Source organism: Necator americanus, chromosome X, assembly GCF_031761385.1.
Source record: "Necator americanus strain Aroian chromosome X, whole genome shotgun sequence".
Taxonomy (NCBI): Eukaryota; Metazoa; Nematoda; class Chromadorea; order Rhabditida; family Ancylostomatidae; genus Necator; species Necator americanus.
The window spans coordinates 17,812,478-17,840,383 of record NC_087376.1 but is presented as its reverse complement, the minus strand read 5'-3'; the positions used below and the strand labels follow the sequence as shown (position 1 = coordinate 17,840,383).

Below are 27,906 nucleotides of genomic sequence, written 5' to 3'. Positions count from 1 at the left end.
TTACACAAGGCACACCGCAGAAATGGTGTGCGCGTCAAGAGGCAAATGTCTATTCGAATTTAGACAAGATATACTCTTTAACAGAATTCATTCAGAAATCTGTATTCAAATCAACCACTTAAATACTACAGTGGGTATGATAAGAATGAAAAATAACTGCATAAAACTCAACTGCAGCAAACTTTCACTCTTCTTCACAAGAGACGATGCACAAGTTTTTTCGCACCACGAGATGCGCTCAGATGGGATCCTGTACACAAAATATTTGTAATAGAATGTAACCGAATAATACTATACTAGAACTAGATATGGACTCAAAGTATCTAGGATATATTGCATGTGAAGAAACATGCGGCGGTACTGTCTGCGGATGTCTTCTCCCGATGCCAGTATGCTCATTCTTGCGTCTGGCACAAGTACCAAGTAAGTTAGTGTTTGAAATAGTGCTCTACATGGAGTGGACGCCAACAGTGCAGGTTGACATTGAAATAACGATGTATAACAGAGGAAAAGAAAAATCGATAATTCTGACACCCTATGTCACTCACAAGTACGATGAGCTATCGATTACCGCAGTTTCAATTCAAAAACCAAATTTTCCTCTAATGGACAGAAGATTCGCTGTTTCCGAAAACGATGCACTAATGTTGCCAAATGATTTTAGTCTCCCTGTGGAATGCGAGTCATATATCCAAGCGAAAGAAGAATTTTCAAAATGCAAAAATCGCATGGTTTGTACTTGTGAAAATCTAAAGCCTCCTAGAGGATGCAAGTGCCCACTAGGTTCTATTAGGAACCTGCGTAAAGAGATCACCAATGTACTTCCCTCTGGAACCCCATTCACAGAAATAAGGTTAGAAGAAGGAAATATCAACGCCTATACTCACCAACATGAAACCAATATTGTTATTGAGTCAAGCCCTATGTTCAACAGCGCACATTACATCATAGAACAATCTTGTGGTATAACATTTGAAGAAATAAAAGGCTGCTATAATTGTCTTGAAGGAGCACAAGTTAAAGTCTCGTGCATAACTCGCATTAATGCCTGGGCAAATTTCAAGTGTTCTTCATCGAATGTGGGCCATCGAACAAAATTAATATAGTAGTTTTAATTGGTTTCTTTGAGCTGTAACCAAGATTGGTATTGATCGTCTTTATTTAACAACGGCTAACGTTTCGGCGTTATCGCCTTCGTCAGAGCCTGGAAAATTCAGCCATTAGTGACTTATCCCCTCAAGCGCCTCATCACCCTAGAGAAAGCACTCAAACGGTAAGCAAACTCAACAGCAACACATAGGCTAGTGCTTACCTCATTAGCTAGACTTGTTAACACAGCAGACCACCACATACCACAACTACGAGTCATAAGGGTTTTATATAGGGACCTCACGGTCCGCCCCGTAGATCAAAACCCGCATAGGTCTTGATATGGGGATAACTCGTTTGTGATCGCAATGCACTCATCCTTCTTGTTCATTTTTGGACTTTTGGCGGTTATCCAAAAGGCCTCTAGTGTTCTGCGTGCTGTGATTTCGGACTCGTAGGATAATATACGAACTTCTACCTCTACTTCGGAATCTGGATGACATATTCTACGGTGTGCTCCAAGTGGAGTGAAGGTTTTTGATTTTGCGAGTCCATCTAGATGCTCCTTGACCCTAATACACAGTGGGCGTCCCGTTTCCCCTATATAATCGTCACCGCACAACCTGCATGTGATACGATACACCACTTCTGATATCATGCAATCACCCTCTCTGCCATACGGGAAAACTACGCAGCTGGGAGTTGTGCAGAGTCGATCATACACACGGTTACGTACCAGCTGACCCTTGAGGTTTGCTGGAGGTATTTCCACAACCCTCACGTCATTCTGTAGACCCGCTTTTCGTAGACAGCCCCGTACTGCTCTGCTCATATCATCAGATATATAAGGTAAACAGAAAGGGATCTTTTCTGGGTCATCCACTACCTTGGGTCTTCGAGAGGGATACCGTGCTTGTCGGGTAGCACCATCTCCAGTTAGGTACCCATTGGATATTACTACTTTATGGGTCACATTTATAGACCATGCTTTTTCCTGGCTACTCGATGGGACTCATGCCGCCGTTCTGTACATGTTACCTATAAAAGATTTTTTCATTTTGCTGGGATGCGCTGAAAGATAGTGGATTAAGATTTTTGCTACTGGGTTTTCGGTACCACTTAGTCTTACATATTCCGTTCCGCAAATAAATGTGCACATTCAAGAAAGCCAACCACAGAACAGAATAGCTGAGCAAGTATCCTTACCCTCCATACCTTTCCCGCGTATGATGTATAAACCACCTGAACCCAACCCCACGGTAGACAACAACTTTCGAGTGTTCGCAACATCGGTGTATTCCGTTTTGGAGCGTTTCTCGAAAAAACACGTAAATTTCAATCTCACTGTCGCGCAACGCCGAGGCCTACGTGAGATTCGCAATCTTATTAGAGCTGGAGAGATCAAGGTTTTCGTTAGTGAATTTGTTGTTCTATCACGTGAACTAGACAAGGCGATAACGAGACGACATCTTGAGGATGACAGTCTATATGTCCCATCCTCCGCCAATGAGTTTAGAAAGCAATATCGCCGCCTAAACAGGGTTTGGGTGGAAACAGCTGGAACAGCAGGGCTCCCAAAAAACTTTATTACGCGCCTCAAGAACGACTTACCTGCATGTCCAGTCCAATACACGTTAATCAAAACTCACAAGCTCTCTGAAAATGGCCTCGCTTCGAATGGTCCACGTGACTTTAAAATAAGGCCTATCATTAGTGGTATCGGGGGCTCCACGGATAGAATTTCCTGGCTGCTCAACATAATCCTAAATCAGCTGCTCAAATATGTCCCTGCCCACCTCAGCAGTTCTAGCAACTTCCTAAAACATCTCCGCTGTACCTCATTTGAGCGTGAATGTGTAGTAGAGACCTTTGACGTTACGTCACTCTATACGAACGTTTCAAACGATGTAGCGATGTAGGCTGTTCACGAACTGCTCACGCAGCGCCAGGCTTCATTGAACATGTATGGATTCAGCATTAGCCTGAATTGCTTTATTTTCCGATGGTCGGGACAGTACTACCGACAACTTAGAGGCCTAGCTATGGGACAAAGGCTGGCACCCACTCTCGCCATAGCGAAGAAAGCTAGTACTTTCGAAAATTCGATCTACCTGATCTTCAATCATTCTTAAAAGTTCTTAAAAAAACACTGGAAGTTGGCCTTTGGAACGCTAGGTACCTTGGCAACAACGATAGGGATTACCTATGTGCTGAGTCCCACCATCGCTATTGATTAAATACTATTGATTAAAATTGTAGTAGAAAGGATGAGAAAGAAAGGGTCGTTTTCTGGAGGGTCTTCTATGGAGGGGGCGCTATCAGGATGGTTTTTTTTACTAAATGCAAAGGGAAGGAAGAGGAAATGAGTGATGAGCAAAAAAGGGGTGTTCCGGCAAACGCGTCGCTGTCACCTGCTATCCAGGCAAAAGGGAGCGGCCGGAGACCCTGTGTGGTCCAACATCATGAAACGCAAGACGAACGAATTGATTCTTAGGTATGAAATAAAATAAACAAATCGACAATTTTTTTCAAAACTTCTATGCAAAAGATAAGAACAAGAAATAGATCCAAGCAATGATTTCAATCAAAAGTTGGTACTCACGTTATATCTAATCTTTCTGAGAAAACCTTCTTCATAATACTCGCAGTAGTGCTTTGGACATCGCTAGACTTCATTTGAAGACCGTCCCGGTTAGGATTCGCAACCTAAAATACTCGTCGTGGAGGTCACAAATCATAAATGGCTGAAATGCAAATGTAGATTCGTCCAAATGCTGCCTATTTGAGTGTAGAGCCTAATCTAGTAAAGTTAAAAGAGATGTTTGAATTTTTTGTCACCTTTTGCAGCCCAGTTCTCTTTAAGCATGGTTCGAGCAAAGACGAAGAAAATTTACCTTCTAGCTCAAGCCACTTAAATCAAGTTATTTGCCACGTAAGAACTCACAACTAGTCGAGAATTCACTTTCCACAAAATTTGTCAGCTTTCTTGTCTGTTTTTGCCCTACCCTCTAATTTCTCTTCCTTGACTTGCGTTTCGTTCCGATTTAATCCACCACTCACGGAAACTTCCTTTTTCTTCAATTTTCATCCAAGTGTATAAAACGGATTGCCCAGGAGTAGCTGTGTCATAGGTTTACCTGATGCGGCAACTCCCCACTACACTTGACTAACTGACCGAAAACACATGGAGAGGATTGAGATAGGGATTTCAATCCACTTGATGAGCCGACACGCTTTACTCCAATTCGTAATCGTTGAGGTTTTGGAACGCGTGTTAGCCAACGTTTCATCTGTTCGCTAGTATACTTGCTACCTACATGTACAATGACTTGCGGGGTCGAAGTGATGATCAAGTCAGCGTTATCCTCCCAGACAAATGTGGTACCAATTCATCTACCCGGAAAAGTTTGGGTGGCACCACTGAAATCTCGAATCATCGAACGTGCGGCCACAGCGCAGCTCTAATCGAATGTGCTACACCCACCCAAAGAGGAGTAGAGGCGAAATCAATCAATTAATTAATGCTTTGGACCGCACAAGTAATGATATTCATTTGAAATAGTTTCATTTTGTCAATCCAATACTAATAAAAGGTTGTTCCTTCAGTTCACTTTATCAGTCTGCTGCATCTTATCCATCTGTTTTTTGGACTTGGGGAGTTTTTTTGCACTTTTTCCTGTGAGCATTGAAAAATGAAAATTACCACTTACTACTCGAAAGGAGCCAAAGTCTGAAATTTAAACGAAGTCCATTACACTAATGTTTGAAAAAACACCTCTCGCCAGCAGGAACACATGTTGTATGCGAATACTTCCCTATATGTGAAGTAGTAAAACTACAATTTGTACACATAGATGCTTGAATTTACAGATAGCAACACCTTGCACCCATGGATCTCATTCATTAGAAGCATCAAAGCCGGTTGGCCGCAAGACTATGTCGAACGACCCCAGGTGACGGATAGGGAGATAATCGCGGACCAAAAAGGACCTTTTGTCTTCCCTGGAATGAAGGTGGATTAACGGGATGGACTTCTTGTTCCTGATGTGCCAGGATAAGCTAACAATGCTACCGTATCCCGCAGGTCGCTCCGGCCAAAAACCTGCAATCAGTTGACTGGAAGGTGCAAGGAAGGCGGGTTGGAGTCGCCTCCAAGAAAAAAAAAAAAGCCCGGCACGGTAGCTCCAGGAAGGACTGCGTTGGAAGAGCCACCGAAACTATCTCTACTTACACTGCACGTGCGCTTGCATCGAAAGCGGCCATTGAAGCATGACGTCATCAGACTGACCGAGACAAGGAGACACCACCCACTGAATGCCTTTTGCAAAACTGGAGAAGAACTGTTATTAGCAACATGCGACAGTGGAGGAATTGGTACAGTTGGTGTTTTCGTCTACACGAATATGGCAAACAACATCGACTCTTTGGAACAACTAACGACCGAATCGGACGTTTACGGATGAGAAGATGTAGATCAACACCAGCTTTGACTATCTTCGCCGCTTACACTCCAACATCAAGCTACGAAGAAATCGAAGCTTTCTACATGGACCTGGAGAAGTTCTGCAGAGAAGCCCAAAAAAACTGTAAGGTCATTGCTGGTGATTTCACCGCCCAAATTGGGCCCAGAAGAACACCTGAAGAACACACATCGGGACCGACAGCCTACAATGAAACGAGCAGGAAGAGGGCATTCTGAGTTTATCATGACTAGTGAGACCAACTATGGGAAATCGCAATTTTGAAACCTCTCCTCTCTACACTGGACGTGGGAGTCACTTTATGGAAGATACCATAATGAAATGGACCACATCATCGTCAGTAAAAGGTTCTGCCTGGCAGTTGTAGCCGTTGTACCAAAGTTTTACACGTGATCGGACTATCGCCTTCCTTTACACAGATTTTCTTTCACACGGAGAGAAAGCCGCGAAGTTCACAAAGCTTCCAAGATCGATTGGGACCTCTTTAAAAATTTAAAACGCTATCAGCTTCATGTTTTTTTGAAATTTTCGACGTTTTTGCTTCATTTTCAGCAGTTTCATTATCTACGCTTTTTCCACTTTCTACGTTTCTACCTTGTTACCTTTTTGTTGTTTAAACACTCTTACAAGCCAACTCTATCACGTAATTCCAATAAGAACATGGCGCACGACTTCAGAGACGTGGTGTTGGCTGGGTGTGGGTTGATGATCAGAGGATCAGAGCCAATCTAAGATATGCTTACTCTGACCTACCAACACAATCTTATTCGGCTGCAGACAATCGGAGACAGCTCAGGCTTATTCGGCTCGGAGACAGCTCAGGCTTATTCGGCTGCAGATAATCGGATGTTGGTACCTAACGACAGACCCGAAGTTGACAGTTATTCTGGAACGAATAACAACAGATTTATTGTTGGTTATGCTACCACCATGAATATTTTACGAATACTTACAGGAAATTATTCGCATACAGCATGCATTATTACTGAGGAGAGGTGTTTTTAACTATTTTTTAACTTAACTTTATATTTAACACTGCCCGAGTTTCGTTTAAATTTCCAATGTTTTTTCCTCTTAATTAGTAGGTAATATTAAACAATTTCCTTGCTACTTACTACTTGTTCCCGCCATGAGGTGGGAGCGGTATTGAAAACTCGCACTTGAGTCTTCTCCTTCCTTTCACTCCTGTGTCAGACCCTATAACAACCACTCGTGAAGTACCGCTTTTTTCTTCAAAAGCTTCAGAGGCTCAAGTTGCGTCCACAATCATAAATCGTGGCCCAGCTCTCGAAAATGATCTTATGTCAGCGCCCCTTCCATGTTAGTAGCTGGTCTCTTTGTGTAATTTTTGCGGCGCACATGATGTCCTATCTTCAGAGTGAAAGATATCAGAGCGGTGAAAGACATCGCCAACCGTACAAGAAACAAAGAAATAAGGTGACGGATATGACTTAAGAGACCCCGTGAGAGATGCTTGTTGAACTTTAAGTGTTATAGAAAACGTTTACGAAACCCGTTCTCAATAGGAACACTTAATGAAATTCAATCTCAAGAACAAGTTCAATTTCGCCTCGACTTCAACTACACAGATTGCATCCAGATCGTATCGAGGATGGTTGAGGTAGAGGTTTGGTGGCAATACCACGTGCTCCTCGCCTTAACCTTCATCGATTACGAGAACGCTTTCTGTCGCGTAGAAGTGCAATACTGTAAAGACTGGTCTATCATAGGCTGGACTTCTCGCATATGATTATGTTAGGTAACTGCTACAAATGATGTACCACTACGTCACAGCTCTTCCACCACTCCCTCATGTTACACGAAGGATAAAACAAGCAACATATTGTCGAAACTATTTAGAGTTGCATTGCAATAAGCGGTCAAATTATTAGCTTGGGAAGAAGGTATGCGTTGATGATGACATATATTTTTGATGAAGATTTCTCTAAAAACTTTGGTTTTGGCAACAAGATCGTTCTCTTTCCAAGAATTAACAGGAGAGTAGGAATGAAAGGAAATTAGGGGAAGCAGGAAAGAGATGAAGGCTTCAAATAGGCAAGAAAACAAAGCTCATAAAGAAACTCTGCTGCGAGGAGAGTCTATACGTAATTCTTGCAGCACAAAATTGTTAACAAAATTTATTACGGCTAACGTTTCGGCGTTGTCGCCTTCGTCAGAGCCTGGAAAGTAAGAACATTTGCAATATATCCTCTTAAATGCCTAATCCAGAACAAGTCATCATCCCCTAGAATATTACACCCGTAAACAAAAAACAAAAAAGCCCAAATCGTTGTGCCTACCTCAGTAGCCGCGTTGTCGTGATGTTAGCGGATATCCGCGTGATGCAATCGCTCCGCTGATACTAATTAGGATGCGACCCGCATATGGCCCCGTGGATCAAACCCGCAAAGGTCTTGATACAGAGCCAGCTCGTTGGTCACGGCTAAGCACTCTTCCTTTCTATTCATTTTTGGACCTTTTGCATTTATCCAAAACGCTTCTAAAGTTCTGCGAGCTATAATTTCGGGTTCGTACGATAGAATTGTGACAGCTATGCAGAAAGGAACGTTTTCATGACATTGTCTGCGGTGAATTCCGAGGGGAGTTGCTGCATTCGATTGTTTCATCCCCCTTAGATGTTCTTTAATGCGAACACAAATGGGGCGCCCTATTTCGCCAATGTATTGGTCCCCACATGTTTTGCACGAAATTAGATAGACTACACCAGAGACCATGCAGTCCCCTTCCTTCCCGAATGGACATATTACACAGTCTGGAGAGAGACAGAAGCGGTCGTACATTCTGTTTCAAACTAGTTGTTTTTTGAGATTTGTTGGAGGTATTTCCACAACTCTCATTTGGTCCTCGAGACCGCATTTCACCAGACTAGCCCGTATAGCTTTACTCAGGTCGTCGGTTATGAAGGGCAGGCAGAAATTGATCTTATTCGACTCAACCAGTGTGGCATATTCTCGCTGCGCACCAAGATCTGGCCTACGTGCTACATTACCAATGTGACCGTTAGAATTCGCGATGCGTTGCACTAGGTAGATCGCATCGATCCGCTCCTGGACATCTGGTGTCACCCTTACGGCTGTCCTAAACATGTTTTTAACCACAGATTTCTTAGTTTTCCAAGGGTGGGCGGAAAGACAATGAACTAAAATGTTTTTGTTGCATGGTTTTCGGAACCATCATGTCTTCCATTCACCATTGGACCACTGTATTTCTACATTGAGTAAGGACAGCCAATTTTCTTTGGGTTTCTCCCTTGTGAACCGTATGTAAGGGGACTGTTGGTTTAGAAGCTCGGAACAAGTGTCCATCTCGTCTTGAGTGGGGCATATAATGCAACAGTCATCAATATAACGGCAATACACGAAAGGTTTCCGTTCCAGAATGGGTTGTTCTATTTTGGGCATGAATGCAATGGCTAGTGTGGGAGCTAGTCTTTGTCCCATGGCCAATCCCCTGACCTGTCTATAGTAGTTGCCGGCCCAACAAAAAATGGAGCGCTTTAAGCATTCATCCAGGAGCGTCATAATTTGCCTTATGGAAAACCCGTGCAAGTCTAAGGTGTCCCGATGTTCTACGAGTAGCTCGAACACAGCTTGCATTGCAGCGCCGTTGGAAACATTTGTGTAAAGCGATATGACATCGAAAGATTCGATGACACATTCTTTTTCTGAACGCGCTCTTTTAAGCTGCTCAAGGAACATGTTGGTGTTGGATAGATGCGCGAGAACATACTTGAGCAATGGTGCAAGTATAGCGTTCAAAAGCCAAGATATTCTGTCTGTGGGGCCACCTACGTTGCTTATTATAGGGCGTGCTTTGAATACATCCGGGTCTTCTGAAAGGAAAGCAAAGGAAGAGAGTTTGTGTGTTTTTATTAGCAGATATAGAACTGGGCAAGCAGGAAGTTCGTATTTCAGCTTTGTGATCATTGTTTTATGTAACCCCGCAGCCTTTCCAATCTCTACCCAAACTCTATTGAGACGGCGGCTCTGTTTTATGAACTCTTCATGTGACGAAGAGTGGTAGAGTGTAGCGTCATCCAGATGTTTTCGAATGATGGCCATGTCTAGTTCACGTGATATGACCACAAACTCTCCTCCCTTATCGCTGATTGTGACCTTTATCTCGCCACGTGTTGAGAGTTCGCGTATCTCACGTAGGCCAGAGCGTTGCATTGGCGTGAGATTAGAAATAGGATGTTTTCTCGAAAAACGTTTCAGAACCGAAAAAACTGATGTGGTGAACAAACGAAACTTGGCATCCATTCGAGGATGGGGATCCTGGGGTTTGAATATCATTGCGGGGAACGGTACCACAGGGAAATTCGCATTAATATTACTTCCTCTACCCGTTTCCTCCTCTCCGATCTTTGCTCTATATCGCAGACGGTCATGTACGTATTGTAGACTACCCACTATCTTTCGTACTACCCTGGGCCCTATCGATTGAACAGGTGAGAAACTTGGGCCCATATCCAAAACTGAGAGCGCATTATTAGAAAGAGATACACTGCCTATGACCGAAACACGAGGCGGTAATTTTGCATTTTCGAAAAACGGCTTTGACCCAGTGAAAGGGCGAGATATGGAAGGGTTGATCCCCGTAATTGTTTGCGAAAAACAGTTACTTGTTTAGTTGTTACACTGACAAATGCTACTAATTATAAGAACACCTTACCATGACACTACCATTTTTAATAATCGCTGATTTAGTGCCAGAATTTTGGTGTTTTTGTCCTGCCATAAGTGTTCCTCTCTGAACAGTGGTAACAGTGTTGGACAGTCGACCTATGTGGGAAGATAGACGAGTGCCTAAATGGGAGAGCATGTGAAGATAACAAAATGAAAACATTTTTTTTTAAAAGATCAAAATCTAGAAGGGAAATCCGCTAAGCTAAGCAACCTCTCAATGAGCGTTCTATACTCAGGCCGATACGACATGAAGCTCGGTGCAGTTGCGGTTTAGCTGACTGTTGCGACGAGGGTCCCAGTTCGATCATAATGGCTTGCTTCACCACGCTGCTTTAAGCCATCTACGCAACTGTATCGAGCTTCGGGTTGTTTTGACATGACTATATAGAGGAACAGAAAAGGAACTGCTGGTGCAATGTAAGCTAACAAAAAACTGCCTTAAAATAAACTGATGAGGGTCGAGAGCCACGCCTACGCCAGCAACCCGACATTCATCCGAGAAACTGCCCATTTCCCTCAAAACACTGTTGATTACGTTACGAATATTTGCTGGGTTTCGTTAGTTGAGTTGGCTCTCATGATATATAATAACGAACTTAGTCGTGTATATGTGTGTGTATGCGTGTATATATGTATGTGTGTGTGTGTGTACGTGTACGTGTATATTTGCATGTGTGCGTGCTGCGTGCGTGCGTGCGTGCGTGCGTGTATGTATGTATGTATGTATGGAACGTTGCAGCCGTTTCGTAGCCGTGGCCACTGGGCGAGCTGTTTTTCACCTTTATGACTCCTCCACATGTCTATTTCCTTCTTCGTTCGCCTCAAGTTGGTAGCATGCCTCCCTCAGAAAGTGGAAGCAAACATGCAAACGGCTGCTCAAATAGTAGTGATTAATTTGCATGATCTGACAAGAGAACGTTACCTTCATTAGTAGGATGATGTCTTTCACGTCACTTTGTGCTAAAACGTCATTCTTGGATAACTGTTGGGAGGAAGCAAGAGGAAAACTCATAATCCGAGTAATGCTTGTAAATTTTGTCTAAAATGTATTGGTAAAGAGTGTTTGAAACTGAAGTTTGAATAGAACTGACGGGTTAACAAAGAAGACTATTAAATCTTTCGCCTTTAGCTACAATAAAAAAAAGATGAAGAAAGATTGTTAGAGATACACACGTCTAATTTCAAAGAAAACGGCACTAATATTAATTTTCGTTAATAAATGAAGGCGAGCGAAACAAACACCACAGAAAGTCTGAAGTCCAGCTTTAGCCGGACGTTCAGACTGGTGAGATCAATAAAGAGTTGAAGGAAGAATAGGGAGTATTTGAAAAACAGAAACCAAAGTTGTAAGCCTCAACGCATGAACGTGAAATTGTGAGAATCACAGGAAATGATGCATTACAGGAATTCCGCGAGCCTTCGAAACTAGCCAAAGATTGCTAATGAGGGAAATGTGAACATTGTACGTGCACACTCTCATACAGCAGCCATTGCGGTGAATAATATAAACTTCTAAAGCGGATAAACAGTATTTTAGCACAAAGAGAACCAGTGAAAAGTAAAGCAACGAAGATAGCTGAAGCTGAACCAATTTTGACATTCTGTCTATCAAAGGACTAGAACGTCTAAGGATTCTACAATGAAACAAAAACCCAATAATAATAATAATAATAATAATAATAATAATAATAATAATAATAATAATAATAATAATAATAATAATAATAATAATAATAATAATAATAATAATAATAATAATAATAATAATAATAATAATAATAATAATAATAATAATAATAATAATAATAATAATAATAATAATAATAATAATAATAATAATAATAATAATAATAATAATAATAATAATAATAATAATAATAATAATAATAATAATAATAATAATAATAATAATAATAATAATAATAATAATAATAATAATAATAATAATAATAATAATAATAATAATAATAATAATAATAATAATAATAATAATAATAATAATAATAATAATAATAATAATAATAATAATAATAATAATAATAATAATAATAATAATAATAATAATAATAATAATAATAATAATAATAATAATAATAATAATAATAATAATAATAATAATAATAATAATAATAATAATAATAATAATAATAATAATAATAATAATAATAATAATAATAATAATAATAATAATAATAATAATAATAATAATAATAATAATAATAATAATAATAATAATAATAATAATAATAATAATAATAATAATAATAATAATAATAATAATAATAATAATAATAATAATAATAATAATAATAATAATAATAATAATAATAATAATAATAATAATAATAATAATAATAATAATAATAATAATAATAATAATAATAATAATAATAATAATAATAATAATAATAATAATAATAATAATAATAATAATAATAATAATAATAATAATAATAATAATAATAATAATAATAATAATAATAATAATAATAATAATAATAATAATAATAATAATAATAATAATAATAATAATAATAATAATAATAATAATAATAATAATAATAATAATAATAATAATGATATATAATAGCCATAATATGGGGTACGACGGGTCCACCGGCGTCAGATTGCTGCGCCGGTGCCAGATGTCCAGAAAAAAAGGTGCGACGGGTCCACCGGCGTCAGATACCTATAGAAGGGGGTGCGACGGGTCCAACGGCGTCAGATTGGTGCGCCGGCGCCAGATTGCTATAATATGCGACGGATCCACCGGCGTCGGTGGACCCGGTCATTGGTGCGCAATAACTTAGTGTGAATGATGAGAAAGATAAATGGTTGGAGCCGTTTCATAGCCGTGACCACTGGGCGGATTGCTCTTCACCTTTATGACTCCTCCGCGTGCCTATTTCCTTCTTTGCTCGCCTCAAGTTTGTAGAATGCCGTTCTCAGAAAGTGGAAACACGCATGCAAACGGTTGCTTAAATATTAGCAAGATGTTTATGCGATCTGACGTGGGACGTTATCATTATCAGTAGAATGATGTCTTTCACGTCATTTTATGTTAAAACATCATTCTGTGATAACTATTGGGGGAAATCAAGAGGAATACCCATACTTTGAGTAATGCTTTCAAATACTATCTACATTAATCTCGCATCGAAGGAGTGTTTGCAGCTGATGGTCGAATATTCACCAAATGTAAAATTGACGCGTTTAGAAGGAATGCTCCTTAATCTTTCGCCTTAATTTATAATATAAAGAAGAGAAGGAATGCGTTGTTAAAAAAACACAAACCTAATTTCACAGAAAACACCACTATTATTAACTTTCATTGATCAATGAAGGGAAGCGAAGCTAAAACCACCGGAAGTCTGAAGTCCGGCTTTAGCCGGACATTCAGACTGGTAATAATAATAATAACGCTGTAACGGGCTTAGCCTGCCACGTGTGTGTCTATGTCTGTCTATACGTGTGTGTGTGTTTGTGTGTGTGAAATGAAATTCCAAAAAGGGGGTGCGACGGGGTCCACCAGCTTCGAAATCGTGCGCAGGGGATGGAAAGCGGTAAAATGGGGTACGATGGGTCCAACGGCGTCGCAATGGCGCGCCGGGGTTGTGGAGTGGGAAAATGGGGTGCGACGAATGGGGAATGGAGAATTGTCGCGCAGTAATTTCGTGTGCATGTCGCAAAAGGCAATTGGGTCGTTGCATCCGTTTCACATCCATTGCCACCGCGTGCATTGCTTTTCACCTCTATGACTCCTCCGTACGTGTTTCCTTGCACGTTTGCCTCAGGTTGGTATTATGCCTTACTCAGAAAGTGAAAACACGAATGAACCCTACTGCTTAATAGGCTTAGTAGCCAACAGTTTACATGATCTGACGAGGAACGTTATCCTTATCAGTATAATGATATCGTTCACATCATTTTATATTGAACATCATTCTTTGAGAGCTGTTGGGGAAAACAGGAAGAACAAGCATATTTCGAGTAATGCTTTAAATTTGTGATTATATTATATTGGAACCAAAGGACTGTTTCAAGCTAAAGTTTGAATATTCTCAAAATGTGGAACTGACGCGTTTAGAAGGAAAGCTATGAAATCTTTCGCCTTTATTTATAGTGAAAAAAAAGAAAGAAGGAAGAAAATGTTGCTAGAAAGAGAGATTTGACTTTACAGAAAGTGTCATTAAGACTAATTTTTGATTAATTTTGATTAATTGATCGGCGAAGACGAGCGAAGAGAACATCACAAAAAAGTCTGAAGTTTGACTTTAGCCGGACATTCAGACTGGTAATAATAATTAATATAATAATCATCCACGGATCTCCCTCATTAGAAGAAACACAGCCGGTTAGTCGCAAGGCTACGTGACGCATCCCCAGATGGCGGATAAGGGGCTAGTCGCGGACAAAAAGCGACCTTGTACCTGTCCTGAGACGCAGGTGGATTCATGGGATGGAATCCCTGATTCTGCTAACGGCTCATAATACTAAGGTACCCTGCACGTCCGTATTGCCAAAAGCCTGCAGTCAGGTGACCGGGAGGTGCAAGGGAGACGGTTTGGAGTAGCTTCCAAGTAATAAGCTCCACCTGTCCACTCCGGGAGAACGCAACGTTCTCGCAACTTGCGAGACTGGGACTAGAGGCTTGCAACCTGCCCATGGGTTTTAAAGTTTTATGCAAAACAGTAATAGAAAAGTCTCCTGATTCCGGAGGAAATTCTGCTACGGCAGCGCCAGGAAAGACGGAGTTCCAGGAGTAATATAGGCTACCGAAACGGAAAAGGACTAGGGTGACGATCTGTACTCATAACGCACGTACGCTTGCATCGGAAGCGGCCATCGAAGATCTGATGATGCAAGCCAGGAAGCCAGGCCATTAAGTACGACGTCAGCCTCTCAACGCCGTATATGAAACTGGAGAAGGGCTGTTCTTAGGAAAATGCGACAGCAGAGGCGTTGGTGGAGTTGGTGTCCTCGTCGACACGAATATGGCAGTAAACATCGACTCTTTCGAACAACTTACAACCCGAATCGGACGTTTACGGATGAGAAGATGTGGTTCAACACTAGCTTTGTACTGATTGACTTGTATTGGACTTTGGTAGTTGACAGACTCTTTCTATGTGCCACGCGAGATACAACTTAGCAACTTTATTCGGCATTCCCTCAAACTTAAATAATTAAACCATATAACAGTAACATGGCAAATGATACATGAAAACAAAGAAGAGCGAGCAAAGGATAAACAACATGAAGAGCAAGAATAATGGCACAATGAACTTTCTGCGGCTATTTATACGTTACATTGAGGGCGGAGTAGACTAATATGATGTTCTGCGCATGCTAATAGAAAGAAACACTCGATTGGCCTGTAAATATCTTTGTCCAAATGAATCATTTTTTGCAGCTGCGAGCCTAAGAACTAAAAATTCGGTCGCCAGACAGCGTCAACTCAAGTTACATAATGAATCATCGACAGATAGACATTGTTACAAGACACGAGAAGCAATTATTGAGCTAATTAAGTAGTATCACGTTCGTGATACTCCCATCTGCGAATAGTGGAGGGTTCATGTGAATTTGACGTAGCTGGAGCTTCCGTCTCAAACCGCAGCGTGTTACGTCGGGGAGTTGAAGTCGCCCTCTAGCACCTTTAGTTCCTTTCGCAGATTCGAGTATTCCCTTTCCAGTGCATCCTCCAACTCTGTTAGCGGGCATATGGCCGAATGATGCTCTTCCTTGCGACAGTACCCACAGCGTCTTATTGTTTTGCGGCAAATTTCGATGGAGTGTGTCAAGACAACGCGTACATCTGACCATCCTCTGGCGTTCTCTTACTGTCCTGTATGTCACAGCATATGTATGGACAGCTGTCACTGTAGTGTTGGCCCTTAACGTCGCAGAATGCACATCTCAGGAAGCGGTCCTTGTCGCGCAAACTGCTATGGAGCAAGAAGATTCGGTTTGGCATTCGTGATGATTTCTTAATTTGGTGAAGGACCTCTGCCATGCGGTCTCTTATCCATTTCTTTCGTCTTTGAACATTGCGGTTAGACGATCACGACCTTGGCCTTTGCATTTGATCATTATCTTTTCCTCCAGCAGTTGTCCACGTCTCTTTATCGTTTAGTTGCTCTGAGGGTTCGTCTCCTTGATGGACTGGCACATCCGTTTGACTTTGCTCCTCTTCGCCATCAGTGTGCAATAAGTCTCCTACGACTTCACCTTCAGGGGGTTTCATTTGATCGTCGAGTCTCACTGCTGTGGATTTATCAGGCATTGGAGTTTGCTCGCATTTGTGAGCCGTCGATATCATGTTTCGATGTCTCGTCTCCATGTCTTCTAGGAGGGTTTCGAACGCTGTTAGTTTTTCTCCAAAGCGTGTGAATTTCTGTCTGATGGTGTTCCCAAATTCTTCCATAAGTCGCTGGGACTCAGTGAAGGCCTTTAACGTTTCCACGTGTATGTTCTGGCAGTCTTCATTTTTGATCTGTTGTATCGCTTCATGCATCTCCGTTTCGATGCTTCTTTGAAGCTCATCCAAAAATTTGAGCTCTTTCTTCGTGAATTCATTAACGAAAGTTGGCTTAAGTGAGATCCCGTCTATTTCCTGGTCGTAAAATTCAATCCTTAAGCTCTCGGGAAGGGATTTTAAGAGCATTAAAAATCCGCACGCCTCGCAGCTCATAGTGATTCCTTGCACCGTGCATATTATTTTCTCTCTAATACATTGCGCCCTCATTTGTAGGTTCTGTACCTTGTGCTTGTACAAGGTAGCTTCCCTCTTCGCCAAAACGGTTGGACGCTGTCCAAATAGCTCTGCGTACTCATTTGATAAATTACTGGATCTCATAATGTTGAGAATTAACTGAACGAACTGTTTGATGTTTCTTTGGATTTCGTTCCGTTGGAAGTGTTGGGGCGAAGCGAACGCAGGCTCATTTAAATCGGAGTTGCTCTATCAGTCGTTGCTCCTCCTCCTTGCGCCTTCTAAGTAGCTCTTCGTCGTGGGTGTCCATTGTACTAAAAGCATATTGAAACTTGTATTTTGTTGATGGCTTAGCTATGTACATGCATTATATAGCTGGATTGCACTTCGTTATTCGATTGTTATAGCGTTTTCGTCGCTATATTTTGTTGAGATGAAGTGGGCCGTTTAGTTTAAAAAACATGCTTGGAGGAGAAACATGCAATGTATATGAGAAGTTTGATGGCATTCCAGGCAATTCGTGCAAGGCAATTAGTGTAGTGGACATTTTGCACAATAGACGTCCACCTGCAGTCGTGAGGTAAAGATAACTAATCAAGAGTGCCAATCCGATAATACGACAAGGACTGTTTTGTACCATTGCCAGTGCACGTTGAGTATGTGTCCAGCATCGGGCCAGTCGAAGTCCGACGTTACGTTTTGTGTGTGCATACTGATTTCTTTGAGTCTCGTTTGCAAAGTGTGTATATATCTTAAAGCCTATGATGACAAAGTATTTTGTGGTAGATCCGCATGTGTCGGAACACTTAAGGTGTACACGCGCATTAGGCAAAAGGAAACGGAGCGTAGAATCTTCCTTGTGGGGTGAACAAGGGATGGTGAACGTGTCGACGCCGCGTCTATTTCTGCAAAGACGGCAGTCGAACTTGAAGAACAAGCTACATTTGCACTCGCGCCTCTGTTGTACTTATAGCATCCATATATGAAAGTGTTGTCAACTTCGCAGATCTCGTCTGTGACATCGACTATAGTGTATTCTATGGTTTCCTTTATGTTGATGATGATCTCAGCCGAAATTCCTTGACTTATTTGCGCCATGACGTTGTTACTCTGATACTGCATGAACTTTAAGAATGGGAACGTTACAGGGAGGACATTTCCTATTTTTCGGAAATTTTTGTTAATATCCTAGTCTTGGCAGTGACATTTCACCAAGATCTCGGAGGGATCACATTCGCAGGAGTCATTCGAGGAGGTTGCAATGAAGTGATTGTGCGGCCTCCAGTGAAGGACACAGTGAGTGTAGGAGTGTCTCAGATGTCCAGAGAGATATGGTATGTGCGTTCGAAATAAACGTTGTGCCTAGTATGGAAAGGTATGACCATGAGAGCAAGCTTAAGGTGACGTCCATAGAGGGTAGTTGAACTGGTACGTTACGTCGCAGACCGAGCACGTGGGTGGTGAATTTTTCGTCTGTTGGTCGCTTAATTTGCACCTTCGCTTTTACCCTCTTCTGCCGTGCGGAACATGTGAAAAGTTCGTAGACATCATTGTCTGTTAGAACAGCATAGATCCTGTAGAACAAATAGCCAGAGCTCAAATAGAAGCAATCGCATCCCGGTCCTCCACACGACTCGAGACATCTCGTTGTGCCAGGGTAATTGCTGGAGAGCTCCGGAATTAAGCTGCTGGCACTGATTTCTGCACATTTGTTTTCTACACAAGACCCTATATGGGAGCATCTTTTGCTGTCTACCACCTTTTGAACAATGTTTCGTGTGTATAGTAGAGAACTTTTTTGGCACATTAGTCAAAGATCTGCCCAGTTAAGTCTCATTTCAAGAACTGTGGAGTGATTGCGTTGTAGTCGAACACACGCATCCCTCTTGAATGGATTTATTTTCAGTCCAGATGCTGTTTCTACTTTGCATACAGTTTGTCCGGAGGTATTGACACAGTTTTTTAAGTGACGAGGAAAAACGTTTAGTGTTTGGAAAGTCCAAGCACTGACAATTGAGCCACACAAGGCAAGAGCTTCCAAAAGCTGGTGGCACCGTCTTTGACGTCCTCGTTCAAATAGGAAGACTTTTGCTATGTTTGTGAAGATCACGTGCAGTATCACATAACACATTGTGTAGATTCCTTGTAGTAGTATTCTGATTGGGCGTCCAATTGTTACCGGAACGTAACATATGGTGTAGCAAAATGCTATGAGTAGGTATAGAAGAAATCCTGCACCGGCTATTGCAGACACTTGCCAGCATTTTGGATTGAAGATGTTTTCTGAGCAAAGTGTGAATTTGACGGCTGGTCAGAACAGTTGCGCTGGACACGTAGTGTCGACTACCGTGTATTTGTTTGCGGTTTTAATTTTCCCTTGAGCTTCATAATTATATAGGAGATCAGTAATAGGAATCGATACGACCATATTGGTGGCGTGTTCTCGGTGATGCAGTAGTTGTCCACGCAGAGTTCATAAGCTTCAGCGTTTGGGAAGTTAACGTAAACGCCTTCTGGTCTGCATTCAATCATATGATATGATGACGAGTTGTCGCTTGACGACGAACTGGGATGGGATGCTACTATGGCTGTTGTGACTATAGCCATTAGAAGTTGAAGGTAGTTTAATGGAAGGCAGCTTGCTGTAAAAACTCGGCTCGTGTGCCGCTGAAGGAACAATGCGGTCCTGATGAATTGATCTTGGACGCAGATTATAGCGTGGATGTTCCCGAGTTAGGTTTCGCATCCCTTCTTGCAACTGGGTTGCGTTGTCTTGAGCATTTTCGTGATAGTTTTGTGTGGAGTCCTGACATCCGCTTATTTCAAGTGGGACCAGTTGATTTACCGGTCGACGCATGAAAGTGTTTTTGCCGCAGAAGACTTCAGCTTCTCGTATTTCACTGTCGCTACTTTGTACCAGTTTGATAATCCTTCCTAACTTCCAGTTGTTTCTTTTCTGACAGGAGTCCATTATGAGAACGTCTGCTCCTATCGTCAGTTGACGGTGCATCCTCTTTTTTTGCTCATGTGACGTCGATGCTGTTCTCACAAGGCGGTTAGATATGCATCCTTCCATATTTCCATATAGTAGCGTTCGGAAAAAGCACACGATGACTGTAATGCTCTAATTGACTGTAGACGAGTGTTGAGGCGAGCTACTTCACTAGCTTTGTAATAAGATGGATCAACTTTCCTCGAAATTTGCGAGTGGAAGTGTGATGTCCATCTCGTTCTGGATAAAATCGATTGGGCGCAGACAATGCAAAGTGCTTTCATAATCAGTTTCTTGATAAGTCAGCGGTCGTGTGTTGAGACATGCTTCAATTTCTGTAAGGTTAGTAGTTGATCCATTGTTAGGATACGTCGTCAAATCGATTTCAACATTGAGTTTTTTATTGTTTTTATCAGGCGTTCTCAGTTCATCAACTGTTCTCCTGTAGCTTCAAGTCTTTGATTCAGAACCTGGTTTCCCAGGAGAAACGTGGGTGCATTGTCACAGGTTACTGTATCCGGTTTACCCCGCCTAGCAACGAAGCGTCGGAAGGCATTAATAAACTTCTCGGCTGTTCCATCAGGTACGAGCTCGAGGTGAATCAACCTTGTGACAGCACATGTGAATATGCATCCATATACATTAGTTTAAACCATGTCTTCTCTAAATAATTTCATCGGGCCATAGTAGTCTAAGCCTATATGTTGGAACGTGCGTACTCGTATCACACGATTTGCTGGGAGATCCGTCATTTCAGGATATTTGTATATAAGATTGTTCATCTTCTGGCAGGGTATGCACTGGCGTACTCGTTTTTCCACTTGTTGTCGTAGTCGTGGGATCCAGTACATTTGTCGAACATTTGACATAGTGTGCGGAATGCCTTTATGGTATATTCCATGCGCATCGTCGATGATTAAGCGGCTCAGATCGGTGTTTGGCCCAATGATGACAGGATTTTTTGACAGCGTATTAAGATCCGACTTGTTGAGACGTCCGTAAGCTCGCAATAAAGCTAGCTCGGGTTATCTAGCTTCAGATTTAAATTCTTGTTAGCTTTTGTTTATAGTGGTTGTCGATGTGCACCATCTGGTGATTTCTTATGAGCACGTGCTGGGTATCAAGGATGTCTTTTGCTGAGAGGGGATTTCCTCGTTGGTCGCTTAAAAGCCACGGAAGATGCCTCTGAAGTTTGCTTTGTAGCTCTCTTCGAAGGCGTGACGTCGTGTTTTTGAGGACTCTCAGTGCATAATCGAGAATCCAGCATTCCCTGTAACCCGTATATGCATTTCAACAAAAGAAGGAAGTTCTTCTCCTTCGTTCTCTGGAATTGAGGCAAAGTTTCGAGCAAGTTTGTTTTCAGTGATCTGTTTAAGGGGTATCTGGTCCACCATGTGCGAGTTGAGAATTGGTTTTTCCTTAGGCCTCTTGTACCACAGTCTGCTAGGTTATGGCTTGTATCGACGCAACCAAATTGTACCAAGATTTTCGATGAGTTTAAATCTCGTTACAATATTTTGCACCTCTTTGACGCGGTTTGCTACAAAGACGCCACTGGTATGAGTATTCGTAGTATTAATTGATCGTTTTTTATCCAGAGACACCTAGTGAAATCTCCATCACTCTCTTCTATGCGCACTTGGAGAAATGCTTTCTCCAAGTCTGATATTGCCTTTATACTTTGCCGTACGGAATCGTAATAGTATGCCGTACAGGTTGGGTAGTATAGTTGGTCCCTGGTGTACTACTTCGCTGAGCGACGGGCATCCTTTATAGTGCGCTGACATATCGAAGACTATGCGTAATTTGGCAGTTTCTTTGCTTGGAGTTATTATGGGCTGGTGGGGTAAGTGATGCTTTTATTCAACCTGCTCGAGAATGCTTCTTTTTGAGTTGTTCTTTGAAGACATAGTCGTACTGCTGAGGAAAATCCGACTGATTATTGTATTCTTTAAAGATGCTTTTCAGTCGTTTCCAGGCTAATATGCGGTTTTCTGGTAGGTCTTCGTGCGTTTTCTTGAATGAAAGTTTGACGTAATAGCCGTCTTCTTTTCGCTGGATGGATTTGCTGAGTTCCTCCAGTACTTCATGATTGATCCTTGCTTTTTCTTCTTTTTCGGGACCGGTATATTCTTTTCCAGCGTTGTTGGCTTCAGAGTCCCAGTGCTGCCCCCAGTGGTCCATGTTGTTTTCTACTTTGAGCATATTTATGAATGCTGGAAGCCAATATGGAATGGTGTTGTCGAGATCAATTTTTTGTACCGTTATCATGAAGCCAAATTTTGTAAGAGCGAGAAGTAATCCTGAAAGTAGGTTGAAATGTGGGGCTTCAAATTCAATGAAATTCCACAGTGGTCGCAAACAATAAGAATTTTTGGCTGCGCCTTGGTTTTTTTGGACGGTGAACAGACATGGACACCTTTGCGACGAATGAATTTTGTGCTTTTTTTATCCATTGCACCTTGAGTGAGATTTGCCGTGAGAGTGTCAAATGTGAAGAGCCGGAGCATATGCGCACTGCTTTTGCATCCCAAATGTTCAAATGTGTGAGCAATATCCCTATGTTCACGTGATCCGAATGTGGTTAATCTCATTGCTGTTCTACCATGTTCTGGAAGTTGGAGTTCCTTTGCGAGGTAAGAATCGATAAAAGATCTATATGGTCCAGTATCAAGCAGCACTTGCACCTCTTGGAGCTCCTTTGTTGACGGATGTATCACTTTTAGGGAGCCGGACAGAAGAAATATTTGGTCCCATTTGTTTTAGTAGACGAGTTTGACACTGCTAGGTTTGCTTGATGTACTGCAGGTTTGCTTTCCTCGATGGTTGATTTTTTCGCGCTTGCTGTGAAATTTTGTGTTGTCTTTTGAATTTTTTCACTCTTTTTTTGTGCAGCATGCCTTGTTTTTTCTGGAAACGAAGAAGGTGTAGATTTAAAGCACGTTGAAGCGTGGTGCTTTCTGCCACAATGCGCACATCCTCTTGATTTGCATTCTAAGGTATTGTGGAGTTTTGACCCACTACCCAGACATCGCTGCATCTCTTTGAGGAAATCAATCTTTTCTTTGGGAATTTTAAGTTTTGTGCAAGATGTTGACCAGTGTTCCTTCGATTCACAATAGAAACAATATGGCGTTCGTTTCCTATCTTGCCAAGGATTTGGTTTTAGTTTCGATGGTAAATTTTTCCGCTCAGTTTTCACCGGCGTGTTGCGTTCAATCTCTTGTTCTTGCCGGATAATTATTTCAAGCGTTTCCATCTGTTTCTTCAGATTATAGAATTCTTCTGCGGGTAATGAAACTTTTTTCTCCAGTACCCTCCTCTGGATATCTTGCCTGGATTTTGCAAGGATTTTGGACAATAACCATGGGCTATCAAGATTCTCTCCTTTGCTTCCGAGCTGCTTGGTGAGAAATGAAATCTTGTCGGAAAGGTTGCACTGGTCCTAGAGGTCAGTGCTTCGTGCAGTCCAAGTCTCTAATCTTTCATGTAGACTGGTTATGATTGTGGACGTATTGCCGTTCTTTTCCCGCAAGTGTTCCAACACCAGAGGATGATTTGATGCAGTCATTTGGAAGCGTTCTGCAGACTGTCGAGCCTCTCCCTTAGGGCTCTAAGAAAGTAATTGAACTTCTGTAGATTTGAGAGTGGTAGCGAGTGCACTGTGGCGTTAAACAATTCCCAGAAATTGTCCCATTGCCAGCTTTTGCCGTTAAATTCTGGGATAGGAAGCCTGGGTAATTCTACGCGGCCCACTTAAATTCCCTGATTTTGCACTCCAGGGTCCGGGTATACGCGCGTCTCTATTTGAGTTCTCATTCTTGTCATCAAGACGTGTTTTTGCCCCTCAAGACGCGCAAGAAATGTTTCCATTTCGGAGAGAAGTGTGTTGACTTTCTCGATGTGCTCCGAAACGCACTTATCTTCTTCACTTCCTGGTGGTATTCCTATGCTGACGGTTTCAGCAAACGCAATGGTTTTTTGGAGAGAAGTTTGTACTGCGCGAATGCAGACTAGCGCTGAGTCTATTTCGCACATTTCGAAATCTCCTTCCTCGGCGGAGATTTCCGATTCACCCAGACTAGCATATTTTTTTGCTTTTTAGCGTCGGCTAGCACATTAAATTGCTGAGTCACGACCCCTTTGCAAATTTTGAGGGAAGTTGTCGTTGAGAATGTAGATATGCAGATCTAATGTGCCAATGATAGATAGTAGTTGTTAACAACGAGTAGACGATGATTGATGTTAATTGCACCGCTCAATTCACTGCTCACAATGCTAGTGAAGTTGCTCCAAGATTTTATAGACAAGTAATAGTAATAATTAAAGGAAGCCGAAGCGTTAGCATGCAAATTCACACTGCAATTTGTCTTATGCTAACCTTAATCCTGTTGTCGTTCCTTGGTGGTTGTAGCTGAGTTCGTCGGATTTGCCGATGCACAACTTATACTGATAGGCTTGTATTGGACTTCGGTAGTTGACAGTCTCTTTCCATGTGCCACGCGGGATACAACTTAGCAACTTTATTCGGCACTCCCTCAAACTTGGGTAATTAAACCATGTAACAGTAACAATAATAATGACAAATGATGCACATGAAAACAAAGAAGAGCGAGCAAAGGATAAACAACATGAAGAGCAAGAAAAATGGCACAATGAACTTTCTGCGGCTATTTGTTAAATTGAGGGCGGAGTAGACTGATATGATGTCCTGCACATGGTAACACAAAGAAACACTCGATTGGCCTGTAAACATCTTTGTCCACATGAGTCATTTTTTGCAGCTGCGAGCCTAAGAACTACAAATTCGGTCGCCAGAAAACGTAAACTCAAGTTACATCATGAATCATCGACAGACAGAAATTGCTATAAGACACAAGAAGCAGCCATTGAGCTAATTAAGCATTATCACGTCCGTGATAAACTTTGACAAACTTCGTCGTTTACGCTCCAACATCACGAAGAAGTTGGCTTTCTATATGGACCTGAAGATGTTCTACAGAAAAAACCATACCTTCTACAAGGTCATGGTTGGTGATTTCAACGCCAAAATTGGCCCGAGAAGAACGCCTGAGGAACTTCACATCGGGACCCACGGTCTACAATTTAATGAAAAAGGGGAAAGGCTCTCCGAGTTCATCATGACGACTAAGACCACCAACGGGAACTACCGCAATTCCAGAAGCCCTCCTCTCCACGCTCCAGACATGCGATAGTCGGAGCCAGTGTTCCGACCCCCTTCACTTTTGGACGGTTGGCGAAAGGACCCCATTCATTTGAGCTGCACGGTCACCACGAGAAAAAAAAAGGGTAGATGGTTTCACATGTTGAGAGATGTAAGAAAGTCGAATATTTCCACTGCAGGTATTCTCTTCAACGTAAGAAGTAAATGGACGACGGAACAGTCGGAAAAGAAGGAATATTCATTCATAATTATCATATAAAATAAAATAATATAAACTATGAGAATAAAATCTTACTTACCTGTCTTCTGATCACAATATCGCAGTAAATTACACTACAATAAGCTACTAAATAAGGAGACATTACCGATAAGGAACCACCGAACAACAGAGCGAGAATGTACGGTTAGAGTTTGCAGCAGAATCACCCGGCAGTGAAGAGTATTTTGAAATACTCCAGAACGTGACGAATCGAACGGTACACATCACATTCATTATGCGTTCTTCTCCGCCGAGAAATTGGCGTCCAAAATTAGGCATGAAAAATTGAGTGTCTCCAGTTTCAAAGGACTGGGTTATTTAAGAAGATAAGTGCTTGGTGAAAGATACAGTGAATTAGATAAGATGGTGAAAGATACAGTGAATTTCTGCAACTTAAAAACTCTTTTAGTCCGGTTTTTTGGCAAATACTTGTAGCGAATTCCATCCTCTTTTACACTATATTGTAGTTAATCCACGCAGTTAGGTCTGGATTTTGTAATATCTGAAATAGTAATGTATGTGCAAAAGCTGCTCGTGATGACTCATCACGCCGCACTTCTTTGGGAACTCCGCTGGGAAATATATATAATATAATGTATAACATATATGACGTAATGTAAGTGCTTTTTTCTTTCTAATTCGTAATTAAAGTTACTCATTCGTCCTCGTATCTGCTCCTTCGTACCGGTGTTGTCATCTTCATACTTCCTCGTCAAATACGATTCAGCAGAAAATGCATATTATGTTGTTACTCTTGTTACTCTTCATCCAATAAGTAATTTCTTCACTGCCAAAAATGAATTTTTTGTTCTAGTAACTCTTGATTAATACGACTAATCTCCCTTTAATGCTATCTGCTGGCTTATGAGCCCTTCTCTTCTTAACAATGTTTAGGACATTTATTCAACTAATTAAATTAGTTAAGTGGTTTTTAGGTATTCTTTTGTTGATAAGTCCTATGAAACAACCTTTCTGAGTTGTCCACATTTATTTGTACAGACATTCTTTTTCTTCGAGAGACATCGATATACAAATGTGACATAACGTGCTCCTCCCCTCTCTTTGAGAAAACTACGCATTTCCGTAGGTCAACCGAGTTACCTTTGTATAGATTGAGAAATTGTAAAGCAAATATGTACCCTTCATTCTACTAATAGGTTTCCAACTAAGCGAGTTATTTAGAAAAAAAAACTGTTTTTTCAGGTGCAAAATAACAGCGACTTTTTCGAGCTCGGGGCACATTTTTTCAATCCGGTCAGGTAATTTCTGTATAGAACCACGAAAGTTAGGGCAGTTATGTACCCTTCGTTCTATTTCTAGGTTTTCAAATAACTAAGTTATTAAGGGAGAAATTTGCTCGTTGAGGTGACAATGCGACAAATATATGTCTCATTGATCCCCTTCACTTTCGGCTGCCCAATATGGGCAAGACCCCCTTCACCTTTGAGGGGACCGGCTCCTCCTTATCGCACTTATGTGTCTGACGGATGTCGCTGTTGTACCAAAGTATTATGCGGGATCGGATCATCGTCTTCTTCGAGAGATTTTCTCTCACACGGAGAGGAGAAAACGAAGTCGATGATAGCCCTAGGAGCTCTTCGCTTCGCTTGTCGGTTTTTAAGAGTACACCGTCATGGACAACATCGACGACGAATATGAACGGCTTGTGGAACATCTTCACAACTGTACGAGGAAAACGAAGAGTTTCAAAACCACCAAGAGATGCCTGTCTCCGAAAACTCTACAGCTTAGAGCTAATACATCAGCGTGGAGCTGCACGAGCTGCGGGCAACCAAGAACTCACGTCTGAGCTCGCCAGGCTTTGCAGAGAGACGATAAAAGAAGACCTCGAAGAGAGAAGAGCAGAAGTGTTGGCTGAAGCTGCAGAGGCGGGACAGAGCATTCGCTACACCCGAGACGGAAACACGGAATAACAGGATTTGAGAAGGGGGATGGAAAAGGTCATTCACGACTTCTACTTAGATCTCTTCGACTGCCACGTCCACTTGCCTCATCACCATCTGAGGGAAGATGGACATGTCACTCCAAAGGTCCTCCCTTCCGAAGTCCGACATGCCACCATGTCGGTGAAGAATTGTACTTCACCTGGCCTCGAGAGAGTCAAGCCTGAACATCTGAAAGACCTACCGCCAGTCCTCATCGACACACTGGCGAGGCTCCTCACTCGTTATCTGTCGGAATGAAAGGTTCCTAAGCAATGGAAAACCACCAAAACCGTGCTGTTGAATAAGAAGGAAGACCCACAAGACATCGGTAACTATCGTCCAATCTGCTTACTGTCTGTCATCTACAAGCTCTTCACAAGAGTAATCCTAAACAGGATAGAAAGAACATTAGATGAAGGACAGTCATGCAAGCACGCAGGGTTCCGAAAAGAGTTCAGTACGATTGACCACATACACACGGTTTCAAAACTTACAGAAGTATCGCGAGAAAAAAAAAGATGCCGTTATGT

At 41.6% G+C, this 27,906-nt stretch overlaps 9 protein-coding genes across 10 annotated transcripts in view; 5 read left to right on the top strand and 4 right to left on the bottom strand.

Moving 5' to 3' along the window:
* RB195_023889 (uncharacterized protein) overlaps nt 1–10,587 on the bottom strand; it is a gene marked incomplete at both ends in the record, with an annotated part of 31,351 nt that extends 20,764 nt beyond the window's left edge. Inside the window, 3 exons of the mRNA XM_064211479.1 lie at nt 3,692–3,795; nt 10,266–10,399; nt 10,491–10,587. Coding sequence (XP_064067360.1) covers nt 3,692–3,795; nt 10,266–10,399; nt 10,491–10,587 — 335 coding nt within the window. The remainder of the gene's footprint in view (nt 1–3,691; nt 3,796–10,265; nt 10,400–10,490) is intronic.
* Nucleotides 309–1,106, top strand: RB195_023891 (uncharacterized protein; the record flags this gene model as incomplete). Its single annotated transcript, XM_064211482.1, has 1 exon — nt 309–1,106. One exon carries the CDS (start codon nt 309–311, stop codon nt 1,104–1,106), a length of 798 nt encoding a protein of 265 aa, XP_064067362.1.
* Nucleotides 2,316–3,008, top strand: RB195_023890 (uncharacterized protein; the record flags this gene model as incomplete). Its single annotated transcript, XM_064211481.1, has 1 exon — nt 2,316–3,008. One exon carries the CDS (start codon nt 2,316–2,318, stop codon nt 3,006–3,008), a length of 693 nt encoding a protein of 230 aa, XP_064067361.1.
* A 5,756-nt stretch (nt 10,588–16,343) lies between the features above and the next one.
* On the bottom strand, nt 16,344–17,138 carry RB195_023888 (uncharacterized protein; the record flags this gene model as incomplete). Of its 2 annotated transcripts, none has more annotated exons than XM_064211477.1 (1): nt 16,344–17,138. In XM_064211477.1, one exon carries the CDS (start codon nt 17,136–17,138, stop codon nt 16,344–16,346), a length of 795 nt encoding a protein of 264 aa, XP_064067358.1. The 2 variants fall into 2 exon arrangements, with proteins under 2 accessions (XP_064067358.1, XP_064067359.1); XM_064211478.1 differs by having other exon boundaries at nt 16,344–16,946.
* A 2,199-nt stretch (nt 17,139–19,337) lies between these two features.
* RB195_023887 (uncharacterized protein) lies at nt 19,338–19,601 on the bottom strand (the record flags this gene model as incomplete). Its single annotated transcript, XM_064211476.1, has 1 exon — nt 19,338–19,601. One exon carries the CDS (start codon nt 19,599–19,601, stop codon nt 19,338–19,340), a length of 264 nt encoding a protein of 87 aa, XP_064067357.1.
* A 2,248-nt stretch (nt 19,602–21,849) lies between these two features.
* RB195_023886 (uncharacterized protein) lies at nt 21,850–22,257 on the bottom strand (the record flags this gene model as incomplete). Its single annotated transcript, XM_064211475.1, has 1 exon — nt 21,850–22,257. The coding sequence occupies one exon, from the start codon at nt 22,255–22,257 to the stop codon at nt 21,850–21,852; it is 408 nt and encodes a 135-aa protein (XP_064067356.1).
* A 4,660-nt stretch (nt 22,258–26,917) lies between these two features.
* Nucleotides 26,918–27,364, top strand: RB195_023885 (uncharacterized protein; the record flags this gene model as incomplete). Its single annotated transcript, XM_064211474.1, has 1 exon — nt 26,918–27,364. The coding sequence occupies one exon, from the start codon at nt 26,918–26,920 to the stop codon at nt 27,362–27,364; it is 447 nt and encodes a 148-aa protein (XP_064067355.1).
* An 18-nt stretch (nt 27,365–27,382) lies between these two features.
* RB195_023884 (uncharacterized protein) lies at nt 27,383–27,634 on the top strand (the record flags this gene model as incomplete). Its single annotated transcript, XM_064211473.1, has 1 exon — nt 27,383–27,634. The coding sequence occupies one exon, from the start codon at nt 27,383–27,385 to the stop codon at nt 27,632–27,634; it is 252 nt and encodes an 83-aa protein (XP_064067354.1).
* A 260-nt stretch (nt 27,635–27,894) lies between these two features.
* Nucleotides 27,895–27,906, top strand: part of RB195_023883 (uncharacterized protein) — a gene marked incomplete at both ends in the record, with an annotated part of 639 nt that continues 627 nt past the window's right edge. The window contains one exon of the mRNA XM_064211472.1: nt 27,895–27,906. This exon is cut by the window's right edge and continues 627 nt beyond it. Within this exon, the coding sequence (XP_064067353.1) occupies nt 27,895–27,906 (12 nt within the window).